Source organism: Mastomys coucha, unplaced genomic scaffold, assembly GCF_008632895.1.
Source record: "Mastomys coucha isolate ucsf_1 unplaced genomic scaffold, UCSF_Mcou_1 pScaffold15, whole genome shotgun sequence".
NCBI classification, from domain to species: Eukaryota; Metazoa; Chordata; class Mammalia; order Rodentia; family Muridae; genus Mastomys; species Mastomys coucha.
The window spans coordinates 57,501,075-57,521,791 of NW_022196897.1; the positions used below are offsets into that span (position 1 = coordinate 57,501,075).

Below are 20,717 nucleotides of genomic sequence, written 5' to 3' on the forward strand. Positions count from 1 at the left end.
TCTCCAGCTTTTATTAAGCTGGTGGATCTTCACAGCAGCATATCTTTGCTCATATAAGTCAAACGCCTACAGTTTAAGGCAGACAACAATCACACATGACACACCAATCAAACAACTACAGACTTTAATTTTGGTGATAATTTTTGAGATAACCAGTGACCATCTCTAGACACAAATGTCATGCCAATGAGAACTAAAGACTCAACATAAACTTTCACATTCAGTTTCATTAGATGCTAACATTTTGAATCACAATAAAACAATGAAGCTAGCATTCTTTTAACTATGGACCCACTCCTTCACATGTGCAGTTCTGTAGGGAGCAACCAGTGGCACAAACAGCTATGACGCTTTTCTGTGTGCCAGAGAAGACAAAGTGTTTTTAATCTATCTTTTCTTAGCAACTTTCTGCTTTTTACTTTTTTGAAAATTAATAGGTTCTTTTAATTTTAAAGTTATTTTTATTTATGTATATGGGTGTTTTGCCTCTGCTATCTGTGCATTTGTGCATGTAGTGCCTGCAGAGGTCAGAAGAGTGAATTGGGTCCTCTGAAACAAAAGTTACAAATGGCTGTAAGTTGCCCATGTAGGTGTTGGGAATTCAACATCTTTCTCTGAAAGAACAACCACCACTCAACTACTGAGATCTCTCTAGCCTCAATTAATATGTTCTTAATAATTTATCAATTACTGAAAAAAACTTCTTCTATTGTAAAATTATTTAATCTATACTTGAGAAGTAGCAAAATGAAAGTTTATGCACCCACCATCCAGTTAAAAAATTTAATCTATTCCTTCTACTATGTCACCATCCCTTTAGGGTAAGACAGTATGTGGATCTAAACCCAGGGTGTTGTGCAGGTTAAGGGAGTGCTCTACCATTAGATACTACCTCCAGTCATCTGACTATAATATTTAAAAAATAAGTTGGTAATTTTTCACTATTTATCTATAAGAGATAAAGCATTTAAAAAAATCATACCACCAGGCGGTGGTGGTACACGCCTTTAATCACAGCATTTAGGAGGCAGAGGCAGGTGGATTTCTGAGTTCGAGGCCAGCCTGGTCTACAGAGTGAGTTCCAGGACAGCCAGGGCTATACAGAGAAACCCTGTCTTGAAAGACCAAAAAACAAAAAAGCAAACAAACAAAAAAAACCATATCACCATACCATACCTAAGTATATCAGTATTTCCTAATCTAATCTGGTATATGGTTTATATTCAATTTTGTCAATTGTCTCCCCCCTCAAAAAAACTGCTCCAATTACCAGCCTTTACTTCATAAAGAACAAGAATATGATCAGTAATTTAAGTTTCAGATAATTTATAAGTGTTTTAAATCATGTATTTTAGTTTAGGTGACCTTCCTGTGACCTGAACTATGAATATATAAATATTAAAATTTTATTTATATGTACACAAATGCAGATGCCTGCAGAGGCCAGATGCATCAGATCACCCTGAACTGGGGCTAGTTACAGGGAGATGTAAGCCTTCCAACAAAGGTGTTTGAAACTGAACTCAGGTTCTTTGAGAGAGTAGTATATGCCTTTACTGTGACATTGCCCCCCCCAATAAATGTTTTAAACATCAAATGCTTTCAAAGACAATAGCTTAAGTTTCATGGTGACTTATATGCAAAGATGTCCTTTTAAAAAGCACTTAATAACTTATACATTTGTTAAAAGGAGGTCTCCAGACCTTATTGGCTTAGGCAGAAAACCAAACCAAACCAAACCACTTAGTTTAGCCGTGAATTTAATATAGTCCAAAGTTATCTGGGGGTCTCTGCATTGGGAGACTGACTTGGTCAGATTAGCCAGTGATCAGTGGCACCCCTGAGCAGTTGAGAGCAGCGAGACTTAGTGCAAGTGTGAGCACTGTCTTGGAGCCTCAGTCTTATGGACAGTTGAATGGCTGAGAGAACTGCATAGGTCAATAACAGAGCTTAGACCCTTGAGATATAAAAACAAAACCCACAATAAGCTCTTCTTTATAATGAGACTGAGGATAAAAAGTCCATCTAAAACCAGAAAACAAAAGCCAAGTTATTTCTTAACCACACCCCCTACATCAGCATAAAGAACAGAAAAACGTTACCTTATAGACTTCACTAAAGCCACCTCTTCCAAGCAGGTGAAGTAATAAGTATCTTTCATTTAACGTTGGATGATCTTTGAACCTTAAAAGAGCAGGGGCGAAAACTATTGAGGCACATGAAAAGAGTAAAAGAGTTCTGAGTACATTAATGCCCACTCTTGATTACTCCTAGCTTTGTCTGTTTTAGTTTCTCTGCTATTAATTTCAAAAACCAGTAGCTACTTCTATTCTCTCAGTCTTTCTACCTTTTTATCACCTGTTATTTTTTAGCACTTACAAACTGTAACTATAATAGCTAGCCTCTAACAGTATTCCAAAAACCATCAATTATGCTTGATAGGAAGCCCACTTCAGAATCCAGAAGGAGTATTTCAGGTGGAGGAATAAGAGATGGGACAGGGAAGTAGAGGTGGGGAGTAGATCACACAGGCATCCAATTCGGTACACTGTGTAAGTTTTCTGTGTGTACAGAGATGGCTGAGGAGGAAAACATCTCTGTTCTCACTCGGGCCTTCCATCATGTGTGACTATACAACTTACTGTGAATTATCCTCATTGTTTATTCTCTTAAGCTCTCGGATGTGAAGGTTCCGGACCCTTTCCAAACGCTCCAGTTCTGCCTGGATTTCAGCCTCTTCCTGAAGATGAAGAGAGGAAACTATAATAAGTCCTGTTTATTTGTGATATAAAAGGATATTTTATCCATGGATCCATTTTCACAGTGACAAGAACAATAGCGTATTACAAAGTACCACTGAGTTAGTTAGAAGACCAGAGTGTTCTCTCAGTGCCTCAGAGACAGCCATGAGCAAAAGACTATTGAGGCACCCGTCCTCTATCTAAGAGCTGTACAGGAATGCCCAAAATCTTCTGTACTCTGAGGAACATATTTTGAAAATGTCTACACTGAGTGATTGACTTCAAGGCAATAGAGAGCTGACTTATCACACAAAATGGGTTTCCCAATTTTAATTTAAGAGGAACAAATTTACTAGCACAAAACAAATGAAGGTTTTTTTTTATAATTAGTAAAGGGAGAGAGGGAGTAGTGCAACCTAATAAAATCTAGACTACAAATATACTTTGGATAAACCCTATAACCTTAAAGACACATTTGAGCAAACTTATGAACAGCAATGGTAGATCTTCAGTTAGTAGAGCAAATGAAGTCAAGTCCTCAAGATGTACTTCAAAAGTATTCAGTATATGCTGATACATGCATTTGCATATTTTGTAACACTTTTTTTAAAAAAAAGATTTATTTATTTCATGTATGTGAGTACACTGTGGCAGTCTTCAGACACACCAGAAGAGGGCAGCAGATCCCCATTACAGATGGTTGTGAGCTACCATGTGGTTGCTGGGAATTGAACTCAGGACCTCTGGAAGAGCAGTCAGTGCTCTTAACCATTGAGCCATCTCTCCAGCCCCTTGAAACACATTTTAAAAAAATAAAAAATAAATAAATAAAAATCAAAGATACCAAAGCATATCAAGCAAACAAACTCTGTCCCTCCTCACATACATATGCCTTTGTCAGTGTTAAGAACTATTTACAGATGGATACACAGATATGCCAAATTTGGTGGAGTTTTCTAGAAACATCCAATTTTAAAAATATTTTGAATAAAAGTATTTGTTAAGTAAATAAACAGATTATGGTAGCCTATTATATATATATACTATAATTATTAATCTACTGTAGAAAATGTAGACTAGATGTTATTTCTCAATAGTATAGTTGAACATCCTCTATTCCATTAGCTCCTTTACTTGGCATTAATAGTATCTTTGAATAGGAAGTCATGGGTGCACACCTATAATTCTAGCATATAGGAGACTATGGCAATGAAATTACAAATTTGAACATAATCAGAGATTCTTATAGGGAAAGAAGAGGAGAAGGAGGGAGACAGACAGATCATCAGAGATAGAGGGTACCCTTAATCTAAATATAAATTCTTGAGAACAAAACTAAATCTTCAAAGATCAAAGAACTAAATCCAGGGCCTTCCTCCTCATGACCTTTGTCATCCTGGAAACTGTCACATGTTGTCTTCTGACTTATACCAGTCCAACCACCCCCTGCCACCACCAAATGTCAAACAATTAAAAAAAAAAATCTATGTGTGTTTAAACTCCATGTTATTCTGAAAGTCACATCTTTATCATCATGTGTGTGTGTGTGTGTGTGTGTGTGTGTGTGTGTTAAGCAACACTCACTAGGCTCTGCAGTCTGAATTAGCATCCTTTCTTAGGCCTCTGTAACACTGGATTTAACAGGATAGAAACCTGATTACACCTGGAAGTTGTTATTCTTCTATGTAATTCAACTACTACTTTTTACAGAGATAGATGATGAAGATAATTAGATGACAACTTTAAAATATCAAGATAAATTTAAATAAAGAGCTATCTAGAGTCCTTCAAAGATTTTTCTATCATTTTTTGTTAGTACTGGAGGAAGAACACAGGGTCTCTTGCATAACAGGCAAGCATTTTAACACCGAGCTACATACACTCCTAGCCTTTAGGTTTTCTTATGTGATATCTTATAATTTGCTGTAGCTTCAGTCAGTTATTTTTGGCAGGTATTTAACAGGCTCTTATTATGTATTTCACATTGACCTCAAACCTACAAACACCAAGTGCTAAGAGCAATATCATTCAACATCAAAGACTCACACTGTACGAACATGAATTTTAAAGCTTTGGAACAATACATTTTGAGTACAGCTAGCCCGGTTGTCTTACTAAGGTAGAAAAAACTAGCCCTTTAGATAGGTAAAAGGTATGATAAAGCTTACATTTTAGCTCCACAATCCAGAAGAGGGCGACTGTTCTCTTCATATGACTGGCATTTGGTAAGCTAGTAAAAGTTCAAAGGGTCTGATAAAATGTACCAAGTCTAGCAGAATAGCAACTGGAATACCTGTTGCAATTTTATTTGGAATTACCACATGGGAATGCAATTTCAAGAGTGTATTTCCAGAAGTGTTGTCTTTTTAAATTCCATTTTATGTATATAGATGCTTTGTCTCCATGATTTCCTGTTCACCACATGCATGTCTGGTGCCTGAGAAGGCCAGAAGGCCTCGGACCCTTGGTACTAGAGTAGCAGATGGTTGTGAGCACCAGGTGGGTGCTGGGAATTGAACCCAGATCTTCTGGAAGAGGAGTCAGTGCTCTTAACTGCTGAGGCATCTCTCCAACCCCAGGAATTTAGTCTCAACTATAGAATTACAAGATTCAACACAAAATAATACTTTTTATAGTCTTCAGGTATTTATACAATAGAGGTAAACAAACATCTTAAAGTTTCTACAGGAAGTGTGAACTATATTTACACTTCCCATTTGGTAACCCAGTAATTCTCAAACCCTAAAACACTAGGACATATTCTAGGGGGATACAATTCTGCAACTTTAATTAATTTTTCCCAAATTTCACAGAGAAAAAGGTATATTGTTAAAGAGTAAATATTTATGTTTTCCCTTAAGTTCATACAGAGGCCTTAATTCTGAGTCTTTGGGACATAGTCAGGGATTGTTGAAAGTTATGAAGGTGAGGCTTCATGACAAGATAAGTGTGCTAATTAGATGAGATTCCTGCCTGACAAAACACACATCACCAGAGTGTACATAAGCCACGAAGAGTCTTCACTACAACCAATCTCTGCTAAAACCTGATCTAACATGAAACTAAGTAAAGACTTTTTTTTTGGCTCATGTGACCAGTCTGGTACTTTACTATTGTAGCCCAAGCAAACATACACATTCTTTTAAGCTAGTGGTTCTCAACCTTCCTAATGCTGTGACCCTAAAATACAGTTCCTCACATTGTGGTGACCCCCAACCGTAAAGTTATTTCATAGTTTCTTCAAAACTGTAATTTTGCTACTGTTATAAATCAAAATGTTAATATGTGATATGCAAGATGTCTGACTGGGGTTGTAACCCACAGGTTGAGAAGCACTGTGTAATAAGCAAATGCTAGAGGCAATACTGTCCAATAACATCTCCTCATAAGAAAGGCTGTGGCCCAGTTGGAATACAGCTGCATGATAAAAAACTAAGTTACCTTGCATCAGATAATTTCCAAAGGTCTGTTCTATAGGCTATATTCTCATTGCTTGAGAACGACATTAATCTTTTCCAGAAGTAAAACTGGTGAGTTCAGAAGTGAGAATGGTCTGAGTTCACAATTAATCAAAATAGAACCATATCTTCAAAACTCACAGAAAAACCAGGTCAAATTAGAATTTAACCACGTACTAAATTTCACTGGGCATGGTGGTGCACACCTTTAGTCCCAACACTCCAGAGGCAGAAACAGGCAGATTTCGGAGTTCTAAGCTGGCCTGGACTACAGAGAAAGTTTCAGGCCAGGAAAAGCTGAATAGCATGATCCTATATAAAAAATAAATACAGTTCGAATTCTGGTTTCAACCACTAGCTATTTAGTTACGTAAAGCATAAAGAATCTTAATGAAACAAGGATATTTCTGGAAATGAATTGGTCTCTGTAGGTAGTTACAGAGTAGAACAAACATTAGTAAGAACAGATATTAGTGGTAGGCTAGGTGATCAAACACAGAATAAATGGATGAATTCCTTCTCTATTCAGGCTTCTCTATGTAGCAACAGGCAATTTAACAATATGTCCCACACCTAAAACACATTTTTATATTCTGATATACATCACAAAAACCAAGCCATATAAACAGCAGATCGATACTGCCTGATAAAATGATCCACAAAATACTAAATTCATGAACAATAAGTCCATCCCACAGCCATTTCACCTGACAACTTGTCTCAACCTATTTTCCTTTTTTTTTTTAAATTTATTTTATTTTATTTTATTTTATTTTATTTTATTTTTGTTTGTTTGTTTTTTATTCTTTTGGTTTCTCTGTGTAGTCCTGACTGTCCTGGAACTCACTCTGTAGACCAGGTTGGCCTCGAACTCAGAAATCCACCTGTCTCTGCCTCGCAAGCGCTGGGATTAAAGGCGTGCCACCACTGCCCAGTTTTCAACATATTTTCAGAACAAACGTGTCTTACTTGTAGTTATCTCTTCTGACAACAGAATCACGATTCATGAGTCATAGCATGTCTACTCCAGTTTCTTGCCCTCTAACTCCTGTGTCCGTCCTCCCTCCCGCCCTCCCCCTTCTCTCTCTCCTCTCTCTCTCTTCTCTCTCTCTTTCTCATACATACACACACACACACACACACACACAGACAGACATCCACCAATTTTATTCAACTTTATGCTTATTGTGTAGAAACAAGCCAATAACCAAACAGTTACTACCAATACAAAGCAGGTCTGAATTTATCTCGACTGTCATACTTCAGTGTGACTGTGTAGATGGGGAAGAAAGGAGACACAGAGCTCTGGAAATCATGTCTACTTTCTTTTCTACCTATGCACATCACCTTTCTATTCTCATTTCCAATCCAGACATCCACCGTGACTGAGGGGAACACTTTCTTTCCTATGTGAGTTTAAGCAGCTTAGATACTACCCCTCCAACCTCATTGCTAATGGTTACTGATGTCCTCCTCTTCCCTCACTGTATGTTCTCCATTTCCTTCTAAGAGAGAAGTGTGTGAGGGAACTGGCGCATGTGTGTGTGTGTTTCATTCTCTCTTCAAATGCACAGATATATACACTGAAGCTTTTAACTGGGTATGAATGCTAAACAAGACAGGTTTGTTCTTCTACAAGTTTCTCCGTTTTGTGTAAACAAAGCAAAAATGCCATCTAAATAGCTGCAAATAAATGTAAGAATTCCAATGACTGGTAAATTTAAAATATAACATTTAGTATTTATTCTGCTGAACTGCTGTACTATAAGAGCAGGATCCCTTAAATGTTACCCGGGATACTGACACTGTCTAGCAGGCCCTTGAACAGTAAGTAGTACATGTCCAGAGCAGTCCTTTCTTCCAGGTCTCTACTTTCTTTGAACCTTTTTCAGGATATTGATGGACCATATAAGTGTAAAAAGATTAAACTTTCTACCTGACAATGGGAAGCGATCAGCTTTAACATACTCATTATGTGTGTGCATTTAAATGGCATAGATTTATAGTTTTGAATAGAAATGGCCAGTGGCCAAGAAATTGGCCTCCTTTTAGAACAGTTATTTCTAGAGCAAATTAAACAACTCAGCATGCTCTAAGTAAAGGAAACCTGACTTGCAATATTAAAGCAGCCACAACAACAACAACAAAATAAAAGAAAACCTTTTTGTTGAGCCTAACCCTGGCTATGTGATTGTATAGCTGAGGATGACCTTAAACTCCTAATCTTCCTTGGATAATATATTGCATCACTACCCCTAGATGCACTGGGGTTAGAACTCTAGATTCATACACACCAGGCAAATATTCTACTAGGCGAGTACATCCCTAGTCCTACAAAAACATCTAAATCTTACTGCTTAAACAAGTAAATTAATATTAAACACTAAAGAAAGAAAACTTTACCTCCAAATTTCCATTTTGGTGAGTGCCTATCATCTGGTGCCAAGCTTGGATGGTAAGAGCCAGACTGTCCCAAGTGTGTGTGGGGGGGAAGAGGGGACCCAACGGGGGCAGTGTGTGTGGGGGTGTCTATGAACAACAGAGAGGTTCCATCTATAGCTAGTTCTATGCTCTCCCAGCAGCCATCCTTCACAATCTACTCAGCTGTGACTAGGAAGCAACAGTAAGACAACATGCCAACTAAAGAATTCTAGCACACTTCTCAGCACCTTTCTTGCCCATACACAGCAAGAAATCAAACACCTCCTGACATTCTTCCTGGGCTTCAGTGTGACTTTTTAAAGCATGGTGCACTTCCTCCAGCATTCCCCTGATAACTACTCCTGCCTTCACCATGTATAAAAAACATAATGGCCTTATGTGAAAGAATTTAAGACCTCTTTAGGTTATGGCCACAAACACAGAAGTGAATAAACAGATCTAGAGAGTAAGCCATCTAATGTTATTCTGCTCATTATTTTCATTGAAAACTTAATGACAAGAAATGTCACATACAGAACTTATTTTTGTGATCATATTAAGGATTTGGTAAGTTGGATGATATTAAGTATTCTAAAAAGGCTGAAAGAGATACCAAAGTTGGTCAGGAATATGTGAAGTCAATTCACCTAAAACCAATGCCCTGCATTCTCCACTGTTCAAAAGGCTTGTAGGCAATCCAGTCTTGTCCGTTTCAACTGGCTGCATGTTCCACTGTGAGGAGTGAGAAAAGAGCTGTGAGCTTGTTCTCAGCCTGTAAAGAGGTCACCATGGAGGTTAGTACTGAAGCTGCTGCTGCCTGTCACTGCTTGTTTCTCTTTGCAGGTGCCAATATCGGTCAGAGAACAGGATGTCAGTGGCAGAGTTGTTGCTACACTGTTATCTCTTCAGAACGAGGCACAAGGAGAGATGAATGCCACATCGCAAGGAGCAGAGGAGAAAGAGAGAAAGAAATGGTGTCAGGTGGCATGCTGGATGTGATTCTGTTTCAGTAGAGACTGAGATGACTGTCAATTGCTTAGCTGATAGCTTCAGGCTGATACCTTTGTGTCTGCTGGTTCTTGCCTATCCCTGTTTCAATTACAAACTATTTATGTTTCCCCAATAAAACTTCTGGCACGTAATCAGGGTCTTAGAAATCTGTCTCTGTCACACAGACACACAGACACACGCACGCACGCTCACTCCCCATGCCAGCCTTACTATTTGGTATCTGAGACACCAAACTTTCTAGCATTCTCCTAAAATAATCACATATTTAAAATGTAAATGTGAGGGGCTGGAAAGGTGGCTCAGCAGTTAAGAGGGTTAAGAGCACCAACTGCTCTTCTAGGAGTCCTGAGTTCAATTCCCAGCAACCACATGGTGGCTCACAACCATCTGCAATGAGATCTGACGCCCTCTTCTGGTGTATCTGAAGACAGCGACAGCATACTCATATACATAAGGTAAATAAATAAATCTTAAAAATAAAATAAAATGTAAATGTGAAAACAAGAGAACAGTGAGTAAGCTACTGTACATCTGTAGTCCCAGAACTTGGGAGGTAGAGACAAGCAAATCTCCATGAATGCCAAGCCAGCCAGAACAAGCTCAAAATACCAACAACAGAAACTAGAGAACACAGAATGTTCACACTGTTCACATTATAGACTTACTGTGTCAAGACACAGTAACTGTTCCTGAAAACTTACAGTTCTGTTTCCTTATTAGTCTAGGATAGCAGAATTACTAAAATATACATGCTTTATATACTATGACTAGAGAGACATTTTAGGGAATTGTTTCATTGTCTGTTGATTTCACTGAAAACACAGCTATTTTCAATTCCAGAAAAACTATCTCATTCTACAAACAGCCTATAAGAGTTTTGTTAAATCAGAGGAAAAAAAGTTTATCCATTATTAGAATTTACTAATATAGTAAAAAAAAAAATACTAGGCTAGTATAAAAAAAAGGATCAACAAGTGTATGGTTTGATGATACTCCTAAATCCCTACATTTCAGATGGGACAGAAATATTTAAAATAGTGAGCTGTAGTTGTTACTTTACCATGTGAGTATGTACATGTGTGCAGGTTGCAGGTAAATGTCTGTGTATGCTTCTGTAAGTCAGAGGTTGACACCCGTATCCTTGTCAATTACTTGCTACCTTTGTTTTCTAATTTTTAAATGTGTGTGTGTGTGTGTGTGTGAGAGAGAGAGAGAGAAAGAGAGAGAGAGAGAGAGAGAGAGACAGACAGACAGACAGAGAAGTGGAGGGGACATTTATGTGGAGTCAGATCTCTCCTTCTACCTTTATGTGGGCTTGGGGGATTGAACTCAGACCATCAGGCTTACATAATGAAAAATATTACCTTCTAGGCTATCTCTCCAGACCCCTACCTAAGGTTTTGAGACAGGGTCTCTCACTGAACCTATGCTGGCAGCTTGGGAACTCCCAGGACCCACCTGTCTTCGCCTCCTGGCACTAGGGTTACAGATATGTTGCTGAAATCACATTTTATTTGGGTGCTGAGAATCCAAAAACTATTTTAGTTTTTTTAGTGAGCACTAGTTTGAGGGAGTTTGCATAATTACTGGTAGCAAAAATGAGTATATTTTCCCTTGAAGTCATTTTGGGAGAAATGGAGTCTTATATACAGTTCTGTTCTATGTAAATCTTAAGATATTTTTTGATAGTTACTTGGAGGCTGGAAAGATAGCTCATTGAGTAAAACACCAGTCTTCCTCAGTTTGCTTTCAGGACCCACCTGGCAGATGGAGAAAACCAACTCACATGTGCCATGTGTGTGTGTACGCGCGCGCGCGCGCACACACACACACACACACACACACACACACACACGAAGAGTGTTAAAAGTCAAGTTGGACTGGAAAGGTGGCTTAGTGGTTAGGAGCACTGGCATCTCTTCCAGAGGGCCTGGGCTCAATCTCAGCTCCCACATATCACAGCTCCCAAACATCTGTAATTCCAGTTCCTGGAGTCATAATGACCTCATCTCAGCCTCCTAGGGCTGTACACACATGGTGTATAGAAAAAAAAATACAAGCAAACATTCAAATTGAGTGAAAAAACCCCATATATCAAATAATAACAAAGAAACATTATTCTCACATGAACATAATTTTAAAGGAAGGAAATATTTAAGAGAAGGAATGTATGTGAAAAGCAACTAAGCTGTTCTCGGTGATGGAGTGAAACAACACATTCCCCAGAATGGAGAGAGAGGCAAACTCTCAGTCTATTCTATGAGAAGACTCATCTGCCACTTTAAATTGATGATTTGTGATGTGATATAGTTCATATTCAATGATAACTAAATAGGTAAACAATATAGAGATGTTTATTTACTATTAAATGAAGCATAATGTTAAGTTTATATCTATGCTACTTGTCGTCTTAGAAACCAAAGCGTTAAAGTGTGATAAAGTCAAGTAGGAGCCTGCATCAGACAGGATAAAGAAATAAGGCACTTAGGAATGTGTGAGCAGTGACTGCATGAATTCCTGACAACTCAATTCTTTTCTTTATAAATACCAGAGAACCTTTTGTGCATAGTGCTAGGGCTGGAACCCAGGCCTCATATTCACAGGAGAGTATTCTGTACAGAAAGTATATGTATTTGGATTTTTGGGGGGTGAGGGGGTGTTTTCAGTTTTTTTGAGACACATGTCTCACTGTGTAGAGGGTGTTTGGTGATGGCCTGAATTCAGCTGCCTAAGTTCTGGGATACAAGGAGGGTGCCACCAAGCCTGGCTAAAAGAGTTCTTGATATACCGAGAGATACTACAGAGTGACCTTCCTAATCCTAGAAGACAAACACGATACTAAGCACTTAAGTAAAGTTTACAATAAAGTTTTTGGAGGCAAATTTAATTACTTTAAGCCATCCCTTCCTCATTTTATCACACTTTAAACCTTTGTTTTCTAAAACTACTGAGTGGCATAGATACAAACTGAATACTGTGTATAAGCTTCTCTATATTGTTTACCTCTTCAGTTATTATTGAATATGAAATGCATATGGATGGAATACAAACTACATCACAACACAAAAAAATCAGTTTTAAGTGGCAGATGAATCTTCTATTCTAAATTCTCATGGTGCTGGGTTCCTTAACAAGGACTAAACTTATAATTTAAGGCAAATGACCCTAATGCAATAATCCTACTCTATGTTAAGAGTTTATGTCAGGGGAAGGGAGGAAGGGAGAGAAGGAAAGAGGGAGGGCAGGGCAGAGAGAGATCCTGGCTACTCTAGCATGTGCAGCTCCAATCTACACCCTCATCTGACCTGCTACTTAGCAGGTTCCACAAGCATCAAGTATTCACAGATCAGAACAGACCCAGCCTATGGGAGAAACTATACACTCACAGCGAAGGTATGCTCTGCCAGCTACCAAACCCTGAAGCTTAGGAACTGATAAGACAAAATTTTCTAATTTTCTCTTGAATCAAGACTGTCCTTTTTATGTTTGTGTTCTCATTCTCCCTCCCTCCCCCCCACTTGAATGACCTACTTTCTAGCTGTGCTTTAGGACTTTAAAAACCTATTTTTAATACAAATTAAGTTACTGCTTATTAGTTTCTAATTGAACAACTAAAACATAAATACCCAGGTGTAAGCAGGCAGCTCCTATTTAGTTGCTCTCTAAGGTGACATTACTTGCTCAGTTTTATTACCGCTATGCACTTCTAGCAACTTCCTTTATAAACACATTCTCGCCCGAAGCCCTCCCTGAGAAGAGAGCTGTACGTCGTCAGATTTTAGCACTGTGAACTGACATTCTCCAACATTTTATGGCAGAGAATAAAAATAAAAAGGAAAGTTATGTTGGAAATTGCTTGAGTAGATGTTAGAAACCTAAGACTCACAGAAAATTTGATATATAAACTGGGAAAAATGAAGAGAAAATGATTATGATAGTAATGAAACATGGAGACTTTACTTGAGAAAATAAGGCATTGTTCATAGAGACCAAGTATTTTCAAAGTACCAAGAAAACATTAAACTCTATCATCAACCATCAAAAATCAAACCCTGAATGTTTTCAATGTGTATTTTTTAAAAAACACATAGTAATACTGACTATAAACTATTAACTACTATAAAATTTTAGTTTTATCTAATAAAATAAGGTAGATATAAGAATATCATTAGAAAGAGTAATTTAAATGTGCTATCACATGTGCGAATGGTGACCTCCAGACAAAGCTCTTAGTACATCCTTAGTAGCCAGCAATCAATTCAAGAATTCACAATAGTATAATACACAGCCTCAATAGTACTCTAGCTAAGGCTTTCCTCACCCACAGTATAAGCAAGCATATGAACAGCATCCCTTTATTACTAAGGTCTTGCCTGAACACACATGCTAAACTTTTCTATGTTCAAACGAAAGCATTAAAATGCTCAAGGAATTTTATTTTTTATTTGTGTGCTAAAATGTCTATAGACCATACATGCCACAGCATAAGTGTGGGCATTAAGGGACAAATGGCCAGACTAATTTTGTTTCCTCCGCTGTGTAGATCTGGAGTTGCCAGGCAGCAGCAAGCACCTTTACCTGCCATTGGTAAATATTTATATGGGGCATCAAACATATCTCCTTTTGGTCAAAACAGCTTAGGTGGGACACACAAACACTGTGACTAGTCTGTACTAAAGATCCCGTTACCTCATAGTTCATTAATAGTTGTATTATTTCTACAATTCTATCTATAGTTCTGTCTGCTATAGAGAATGGACTGCAATTGTCTTTCTATCTCAAAGAGCTTGGGAAAACTGAACAATCACACCAAAACAGAAAGGGTTCTAGGGGAAACAAAGGAGAACCAAAATAAATCACTTTGTGATTTATTGTACAGGCAATTTACCCTGATGCTTTCTGAGCAGTGGTGTGATGGTTTGACTATGTTTAGCCCAGGGAGTGGCACCATTTGGTGTGGCCTTGTTAGAAGAAGTGTGTCGCCGGGCAGTGGTGGCGCACGCCTTTAATCCTAGCACTTGGGAGGCAGAGGCAGGCGGATTTCCGAGTTCGAGGCCAGCCTGGTCTACAGAGTGAGTACCGGGACAGCCGGGGCTACAGAGAGAAACCCTGTCTCAAAAAACCAAAAAAAAAAAAAAAAAAGAAGAAGTGTGTCATGTGTGGGTGGGCAATGAGACCCTCCTCCTAATTATGTGTAAGTGAGTCTTCTAGTGGCCTTCAGATGAAGATGTAGAACTCTCAGCAACTCCTGAACCATGCCTGCCTGGACACTGTCATCTCCCTCCTTGATGATAACAGACAGAACCTCTGGACCTATAAGCCAACCCCAATCAAATGTTGCCCTCATAAGAGTTGCCTTGGTCATGGTATCTTTTCACAGCAGTAAATCCCTAATTAAAACAAGTGGCATAGGCAAATGTGGCATGATGACAGATACTAGAGTTTTCTGCATGCTCTAACCAAGTGGTCTATGGGCAACATCTCAAACAGGGCTTATTATGTAGTTCAGTAGCAACTGCATCTGGCACATGGTGCTTTTGGACCAAAGCCCACCCTACTCCTCAGAGGTGCCTCCATAGACACTGTCTTCACTTAGTTCAGTTGTACCTATATATCATCCTATCATCAAATCAAATAAAATTTTAAGTCTGTTCAAAACTTCATTTTGAAGGGGGAAAAAATCTCTACTAGTATTTGGAAATGAGCTGCATCAAAATTAGACCTATAAAAAAAAAGGACTGATTACAGTTGCAAAGTTTATAAACAAGTATAGCGACACAATAACAAAAACTTAACTCACGGCAACCATTTTCTTAGTTGCATGGCTTCCAACTGGACCAACTATTTATAGCTTATAAAATTTTCCTGGGTATGCATTTTAATAAGAATATTTAAACAATTAGTACTGAATAAATTAAGAATTAAGCCAAAGAAATGAATACAGTTCTTCACATTCTTGGTAACAAACTAGAAACCCAGCATGGGCTGCACATACCTTTTTGAGATGTCCTAGTCTAAGTTTAAAAATTTCCTCTTGTTCATGATATTCTGCCAGAGTCAGCCTGTCAAAAGTGAAATTTTAATTCTACATTGAGATTAACACTTAGTACTTTTTAAAATTAAAAACTAACAAAACATGATAAATACAAAACAACTACATATATAAGTTAAAATACTGGTAATTTGAAGCCTAAAATATAAAAGTTAGGAAATCCCTTTAGGATACTCTTCAGCATAATTTAACATTTCTGGTTGGAGTAATTACCTCATTAATATGCAATGGGTGTCATGTATCAAGTGATGCTACAGAATCTGGAATCTAAGGGCTTATGTATAGGAAGAAGGGCAGTTTCTTCTTACACTTTATTTTGAGATTACAATTGACAGGATGCAGAGGTAGAAAAATAAGGGGAAAAATTAAATCGCATGTGCTATGAAGAAAAAAAACCAAAAGGTGGCATGATAATGACTATTTAATAGGCTCTGGCTATTAGCCATTGGGAGAAGAGTAGGGAGGGCATCCCTGACACTGATTACAGCAAGTGCTAAGATCCTTACAACATTGTTGGTATGTGAAAGGAGAAAAAGAGAGAGAGAGAGAGAGAGAGAGAGAGAGAGAGAGAGAGAGAGAGAGCGCCTGCATTTGATAAAGAAAGAAAAAAATGGAGCAAAATTTTCATGCCGTAGCTCAACTCTGAAAGGACAGCTTTCATCTATCACACCCAAGTCCTTGTCTGAAGCCTATGTATGTGATTCTGAGGGGACCTAATAAAGCAACACTTCTACTCCAGTGCCATTCAGTTCCTTTAGCAACACTCAACATAAATTCTATTTTCCTTTAAGTTGATTACTTCCAAAACAACAGCATTCAAAAGAAACAAATCAAGGAATCTAGGTAGCATTCCACTAAAATCACTTTAGGAGCAAAGCAGTAAACCCTTCAGATTAAGTCTCCCTAGTCTCAGAGTAACACAATTACAGGGCTGTACTGAGAACAGCAACTGGTGCCAGCCACCAAAGCTGGACACAGTAAAGATGGACTCGATTTTTGTAGTAGGTGTTGAGAGCACACTCCCTATAACTGCAAAACCTTCACAGTCCCATTACTCATGAGGGTCTCAGCCACAGCAAGGAGATCAGGAGTTCTAGACCAGTGTGGGCTAAAAGCTAGACCCTGTCACAAAGTAAAGCAGTAAAATGAACCACCACCATGTATATATGGATGGGGAGAGAAAAGCAGGAAGAACAATGAGGCAACAGGAAAACAAAGCCAGTTAAGCCACAGCAAAGGGCTTCTGGATATACACATGTGCCACAGGCACACACTTTCCTATTAACTTTGTTTTCTAGTCTTTAAAAGTATGGCTTTAGGCCTATCAACAGATCACAGAATGGTTCAGAATTTTGTCAAACTATGTAAATCTTTTTTTAGTTGGTTATATATAGGAATGCATTGATTTTTAAAACCTTAATTTAAAAATGTAGCTAAAATCTGGTATTTGAAAATCAAAGTTAAAGCATGATTTTTGAAGTAAGAACCTATCATGAAAAATTCCAAAGCTTCTAGTCATACAGATTGCTGGAGTTCCTTCAGTCTGAAGGGACTAATATTTTATTATCCATCTAAGTTTGTAGGCTTCTACCTTTTTTAACAGTTTACAATTACAGGTTCTTAAAATGATAAAAGCTGTAAATACTTTCTCCAGGGAATTTTGCGTATAAGCAGACTGAGGTGTCCACAGATGCCAATTTCAAGGTTCCATATCTAAGGACATGGAACTATAGTGTAAGCCTCAACACTGCCAAAAGAAGAATCCAACACACAATAGCTTCTTAGGTTTTCTGCTATCCATGTGCATTAATGAAATATGTCTTTAAAGAAATCTATGGGGCTGTAGAGACAGCTCAGTGACTGGGGGCATATTTATTGCTCTTCCAGAAGACCTGAGTTCTGTTCCCAACACTATGATGGGCAGCTTATCACTACCTGCAGCTCCAGCACCAATATTCTGACTTCTGTCAGCACCTGCATACATGTGACATATACTCACATATTCACATAAATAAAAATATATCTTAAAAAGAAAAGAAAATATATGTATTTAGATCAAGGAGACTGATTAAAGAAATAGGATCTCTTCACTCAGAATAACAGAGCTAAGCAGACAATGTTAACAAAGCACCTTTAAGTAGCAGTTGTTTTTATTATGTGCTTTAAGATGATTAAAAAATATATCCTCGCCGGGAGGTGGTGGCGCATGCCTTTAATCCCAGCACTTGTGAGGCAGAGGCAGGCGGATTTCTGAGTTCGAGGCCAGCCTGGTCTACAGAGTGAGTTCCAAGACAGCCAGAGCTACACAGAGAAACCCTGTCTCGGGAAAAAAAAATATATATATATATATATATATATCTTCTTAAGCAAATTATTTTGTCATGTTACTTAAGATAAAAATCTGTTATGCACACATAAATAGAAACGCAGAGCTCATACTTTCCATATAAATCATACCTGTTTACTAAAGTATTAACAATAGATAATAGATAGCTCCTATTACAGATATGTGTTTATTTAGGAGCTTTAGATAGGCTCCTAAATAAAGCTATCAGTAGGTTTATATAAATTTTAAAGTAAACAATGATAGCCTTCCATAGCCAGTGAGTAGGATCCTTACTTTGTTTTAGCCCAGGTATCACTGTACAGTCCTAATAACCTAGGCTGGTTGCAGATACCACTGGCCTCTGCCTCCTAGGTGCTGGGATCAAAAAGCACTTACCAATAGTTGAAGAGTATTAGAATTACATAGCAGAAATAACAGAAACTAGCTTTTAAGCCAGTTTAAAAGACACTTGACATTCAATTTAAGACACTGTTTATGCAAGAAAACAAACCTACAGCTTCCAAGTTACAGAACACAAGCTACAATATCAGACTGTTGAGAGGCACAAAGAGTAGTAACTCATCAGATTGTTACAGTTCAGGAAATGTCTACTGAATTTTTAATCGGAAGCCCCAAGCAAGCATTATAAGGAAAATATTTTTAATGTGAAAGACACATTTCTCCCTATGGTGAGGAAGAGGGTAGGGTGCCACTTCCACTACTTCTCCTCAGAACTACACTGGAAATGAGAGCAGAAAAACGTACCCTAAGTGTACAGAAAGAATAAAAATATCTTCACAGATAATACAACTCTACATGTTACAAAAAATCCTAATGAAAAGCACAAGGGGGCTGGAGACATGGCTCAGAGGTTAGGAACACTGACTGTTCTTCCGATGGTCCTGAGTTCAATTCCCAGCAACCACATGGTGGCTCACAACCATCTGTAATGAGACCTGACGCCCTCTTCTGGTGCATCTGAAGACAGCTACAGTGTACTCAGATATAATAATACATAAATCTTTTAAAAGAAAAGAAAAGTACAAGGATAAAAACCCATTAAATAAATTCTGGAATGCTCTAAGGCATGAGACAACACATAGAAATCATTGTTCCTATGTACACTACAAACAGCCACAGAGGATTAACAAACAATTCCACTTCTATAGCACTCAACAGAAGCCAAATGAGAAAAATCAAGGAATAAATTTAAATCAAGAAGTTAAAGACTTTATTGTGAAGAACTATAAAATACTGCTATAGAATTAAAGGACCGGGTGTCTATAGGGGCAGAGTTAAAGGACTAGGTGTCTATAAAGGATAAGTAAATAAAGAATTAGGTTATCTATAGGGCAGAGCTAAAGTACTAGGTATCTGTATAAGCTGAGTTAAAAGCCAGGTGTCAATAGGGGCAGAGTTTAAGGACCAGGTACCAATAGGGGTGGAGTTAAAGGACCAGGTATCAAAAGGGGCGGAGTTAAAGGTCTAGGCATCTACAGGGGCGGAGTTAAAGGACCAGGTGTCTATAGAGAAGAGCTAAAAGACCAGGTGTTAAAGGACTAAGTGTGAGTAGGTAAAGAGTTAAAGCCCAACACTTTTAAGATAGCTACTCTGTTGCTAAATATAGAACCTGCTAAATATAGAAGAAATTCTATATACCTTATAGAACTGGGTATTCTAATTGGAATTAGAACAAAATTGGGAATGACTTGAAGAAGTGATTTTGAGATATTTAGAAGTGGCCATGTTGGTCTGTTCATGTAGTGTCAGATTTTTGGAAGCCTAAGGCAGGAGGACTACTTGAACCCAGAAATTAAAGATCACCCTGGCAAAGACTTGATAAAAATGGAACCGAGGGGAGAGAAAGGAAAAACAAAGAATAATGAATGAATAATATGCCAGAGAATGGGGTACAACCAGTACAGAAAACACAAGGCCTGGACATTATTTGTGTAGACGGACCAAATGGAGCTGGTGTGTTTGTATCGTAATGAGAGCTTTGCTTTTTGCTCACTGCTTTAGAAGTCCCTGACGTGGCAGGAACGAGGGCCAAAGCACCTTTTTTCAGTAGGAGACAAAAATGTGTCTGTACAGAACATCCAAGGGCATCTACATCTTTACTCATATACATTTTTGTAAAACTTCCAAAATCTTCTATAAACATGTAACTACTAGTTAAGCATCTTTGTTCTTTGAATTACAAAGAGCAATTGACATAGAAAATTTAGAAAAGAAAACAACTATCTGAAACTACCTGTGAACTGCATTTATATATTCAGAAAATAAACACCACCAATTGTACTTAAAAGACACATTAATATGAACACTACATTGGTATAACCAACTGATTCTGATACACAAGAGGGATAAATCCCACTCTCCACTTAAAACTTCAGGCCTGGAGATTTACGTCAGAGGCAACTTTTCAGTTAACATCTTTCCTGGTTCTAACTATTTTTGTTTTTGCCATATTAATTATGAATAACATAATTATTAGCATTCTTGCTCACTGCTAACAATGGAAGTGAAAAATTTAAAAGAAGCTTACAGTTGTGGTAAATTTGGCCTAACAAAGGGATCATTTTCCGCTCCATTGACTGCCTTGTTTTTTCTTTGTTTTGGTTCAGAATTGGTAGCAGGTGCCTGAGAATTATTAGCTGTGGGAGGTTTGCGTTTGGCTAGAAGTTTTCTTTGCCGTTCAATATCTT

At 37.9% G+C, this 20,717-nt stretch overlaps 1 protein-coding gene across 1 annotated transcript in view; it reads right to left on the minus strand.

Moving 5' to 3' along the window:
• Tlk1 (tousled like kinase 1) overlaps positions 1 to 20,717 on the minus strand; it is a 110,923-nt gene that overhangs the window by 10,229 nt on the left and 79,977 nt on the right. Inside the window, exons 11-15 of the mRNA XM_031373203.1 lie at positions 20,558 to 20,714; positions 15,627 to 15,693; positions 2,643 to 2,740; positions 2,103 to 2,184; positions 1 to 66 (exon numbers count right to left, since the gene is read on the minus strand). Of these exons, the coding sequence (XP_031229063.1) occupies positions 1 to 66; positions 2,103 to 2,184; positions 2,643 to 2,740; positions 15,627 to 15,693; positions 20,558 to 20,714 (470 nt within the window). The remainder of the gene's footprint in view (positions 67 to 2,102; positions 2,185 to 2,642; positions 2,741 to 15,626; positions 15,694 to 20,557; positions 20,715 to 20,717) is intronic.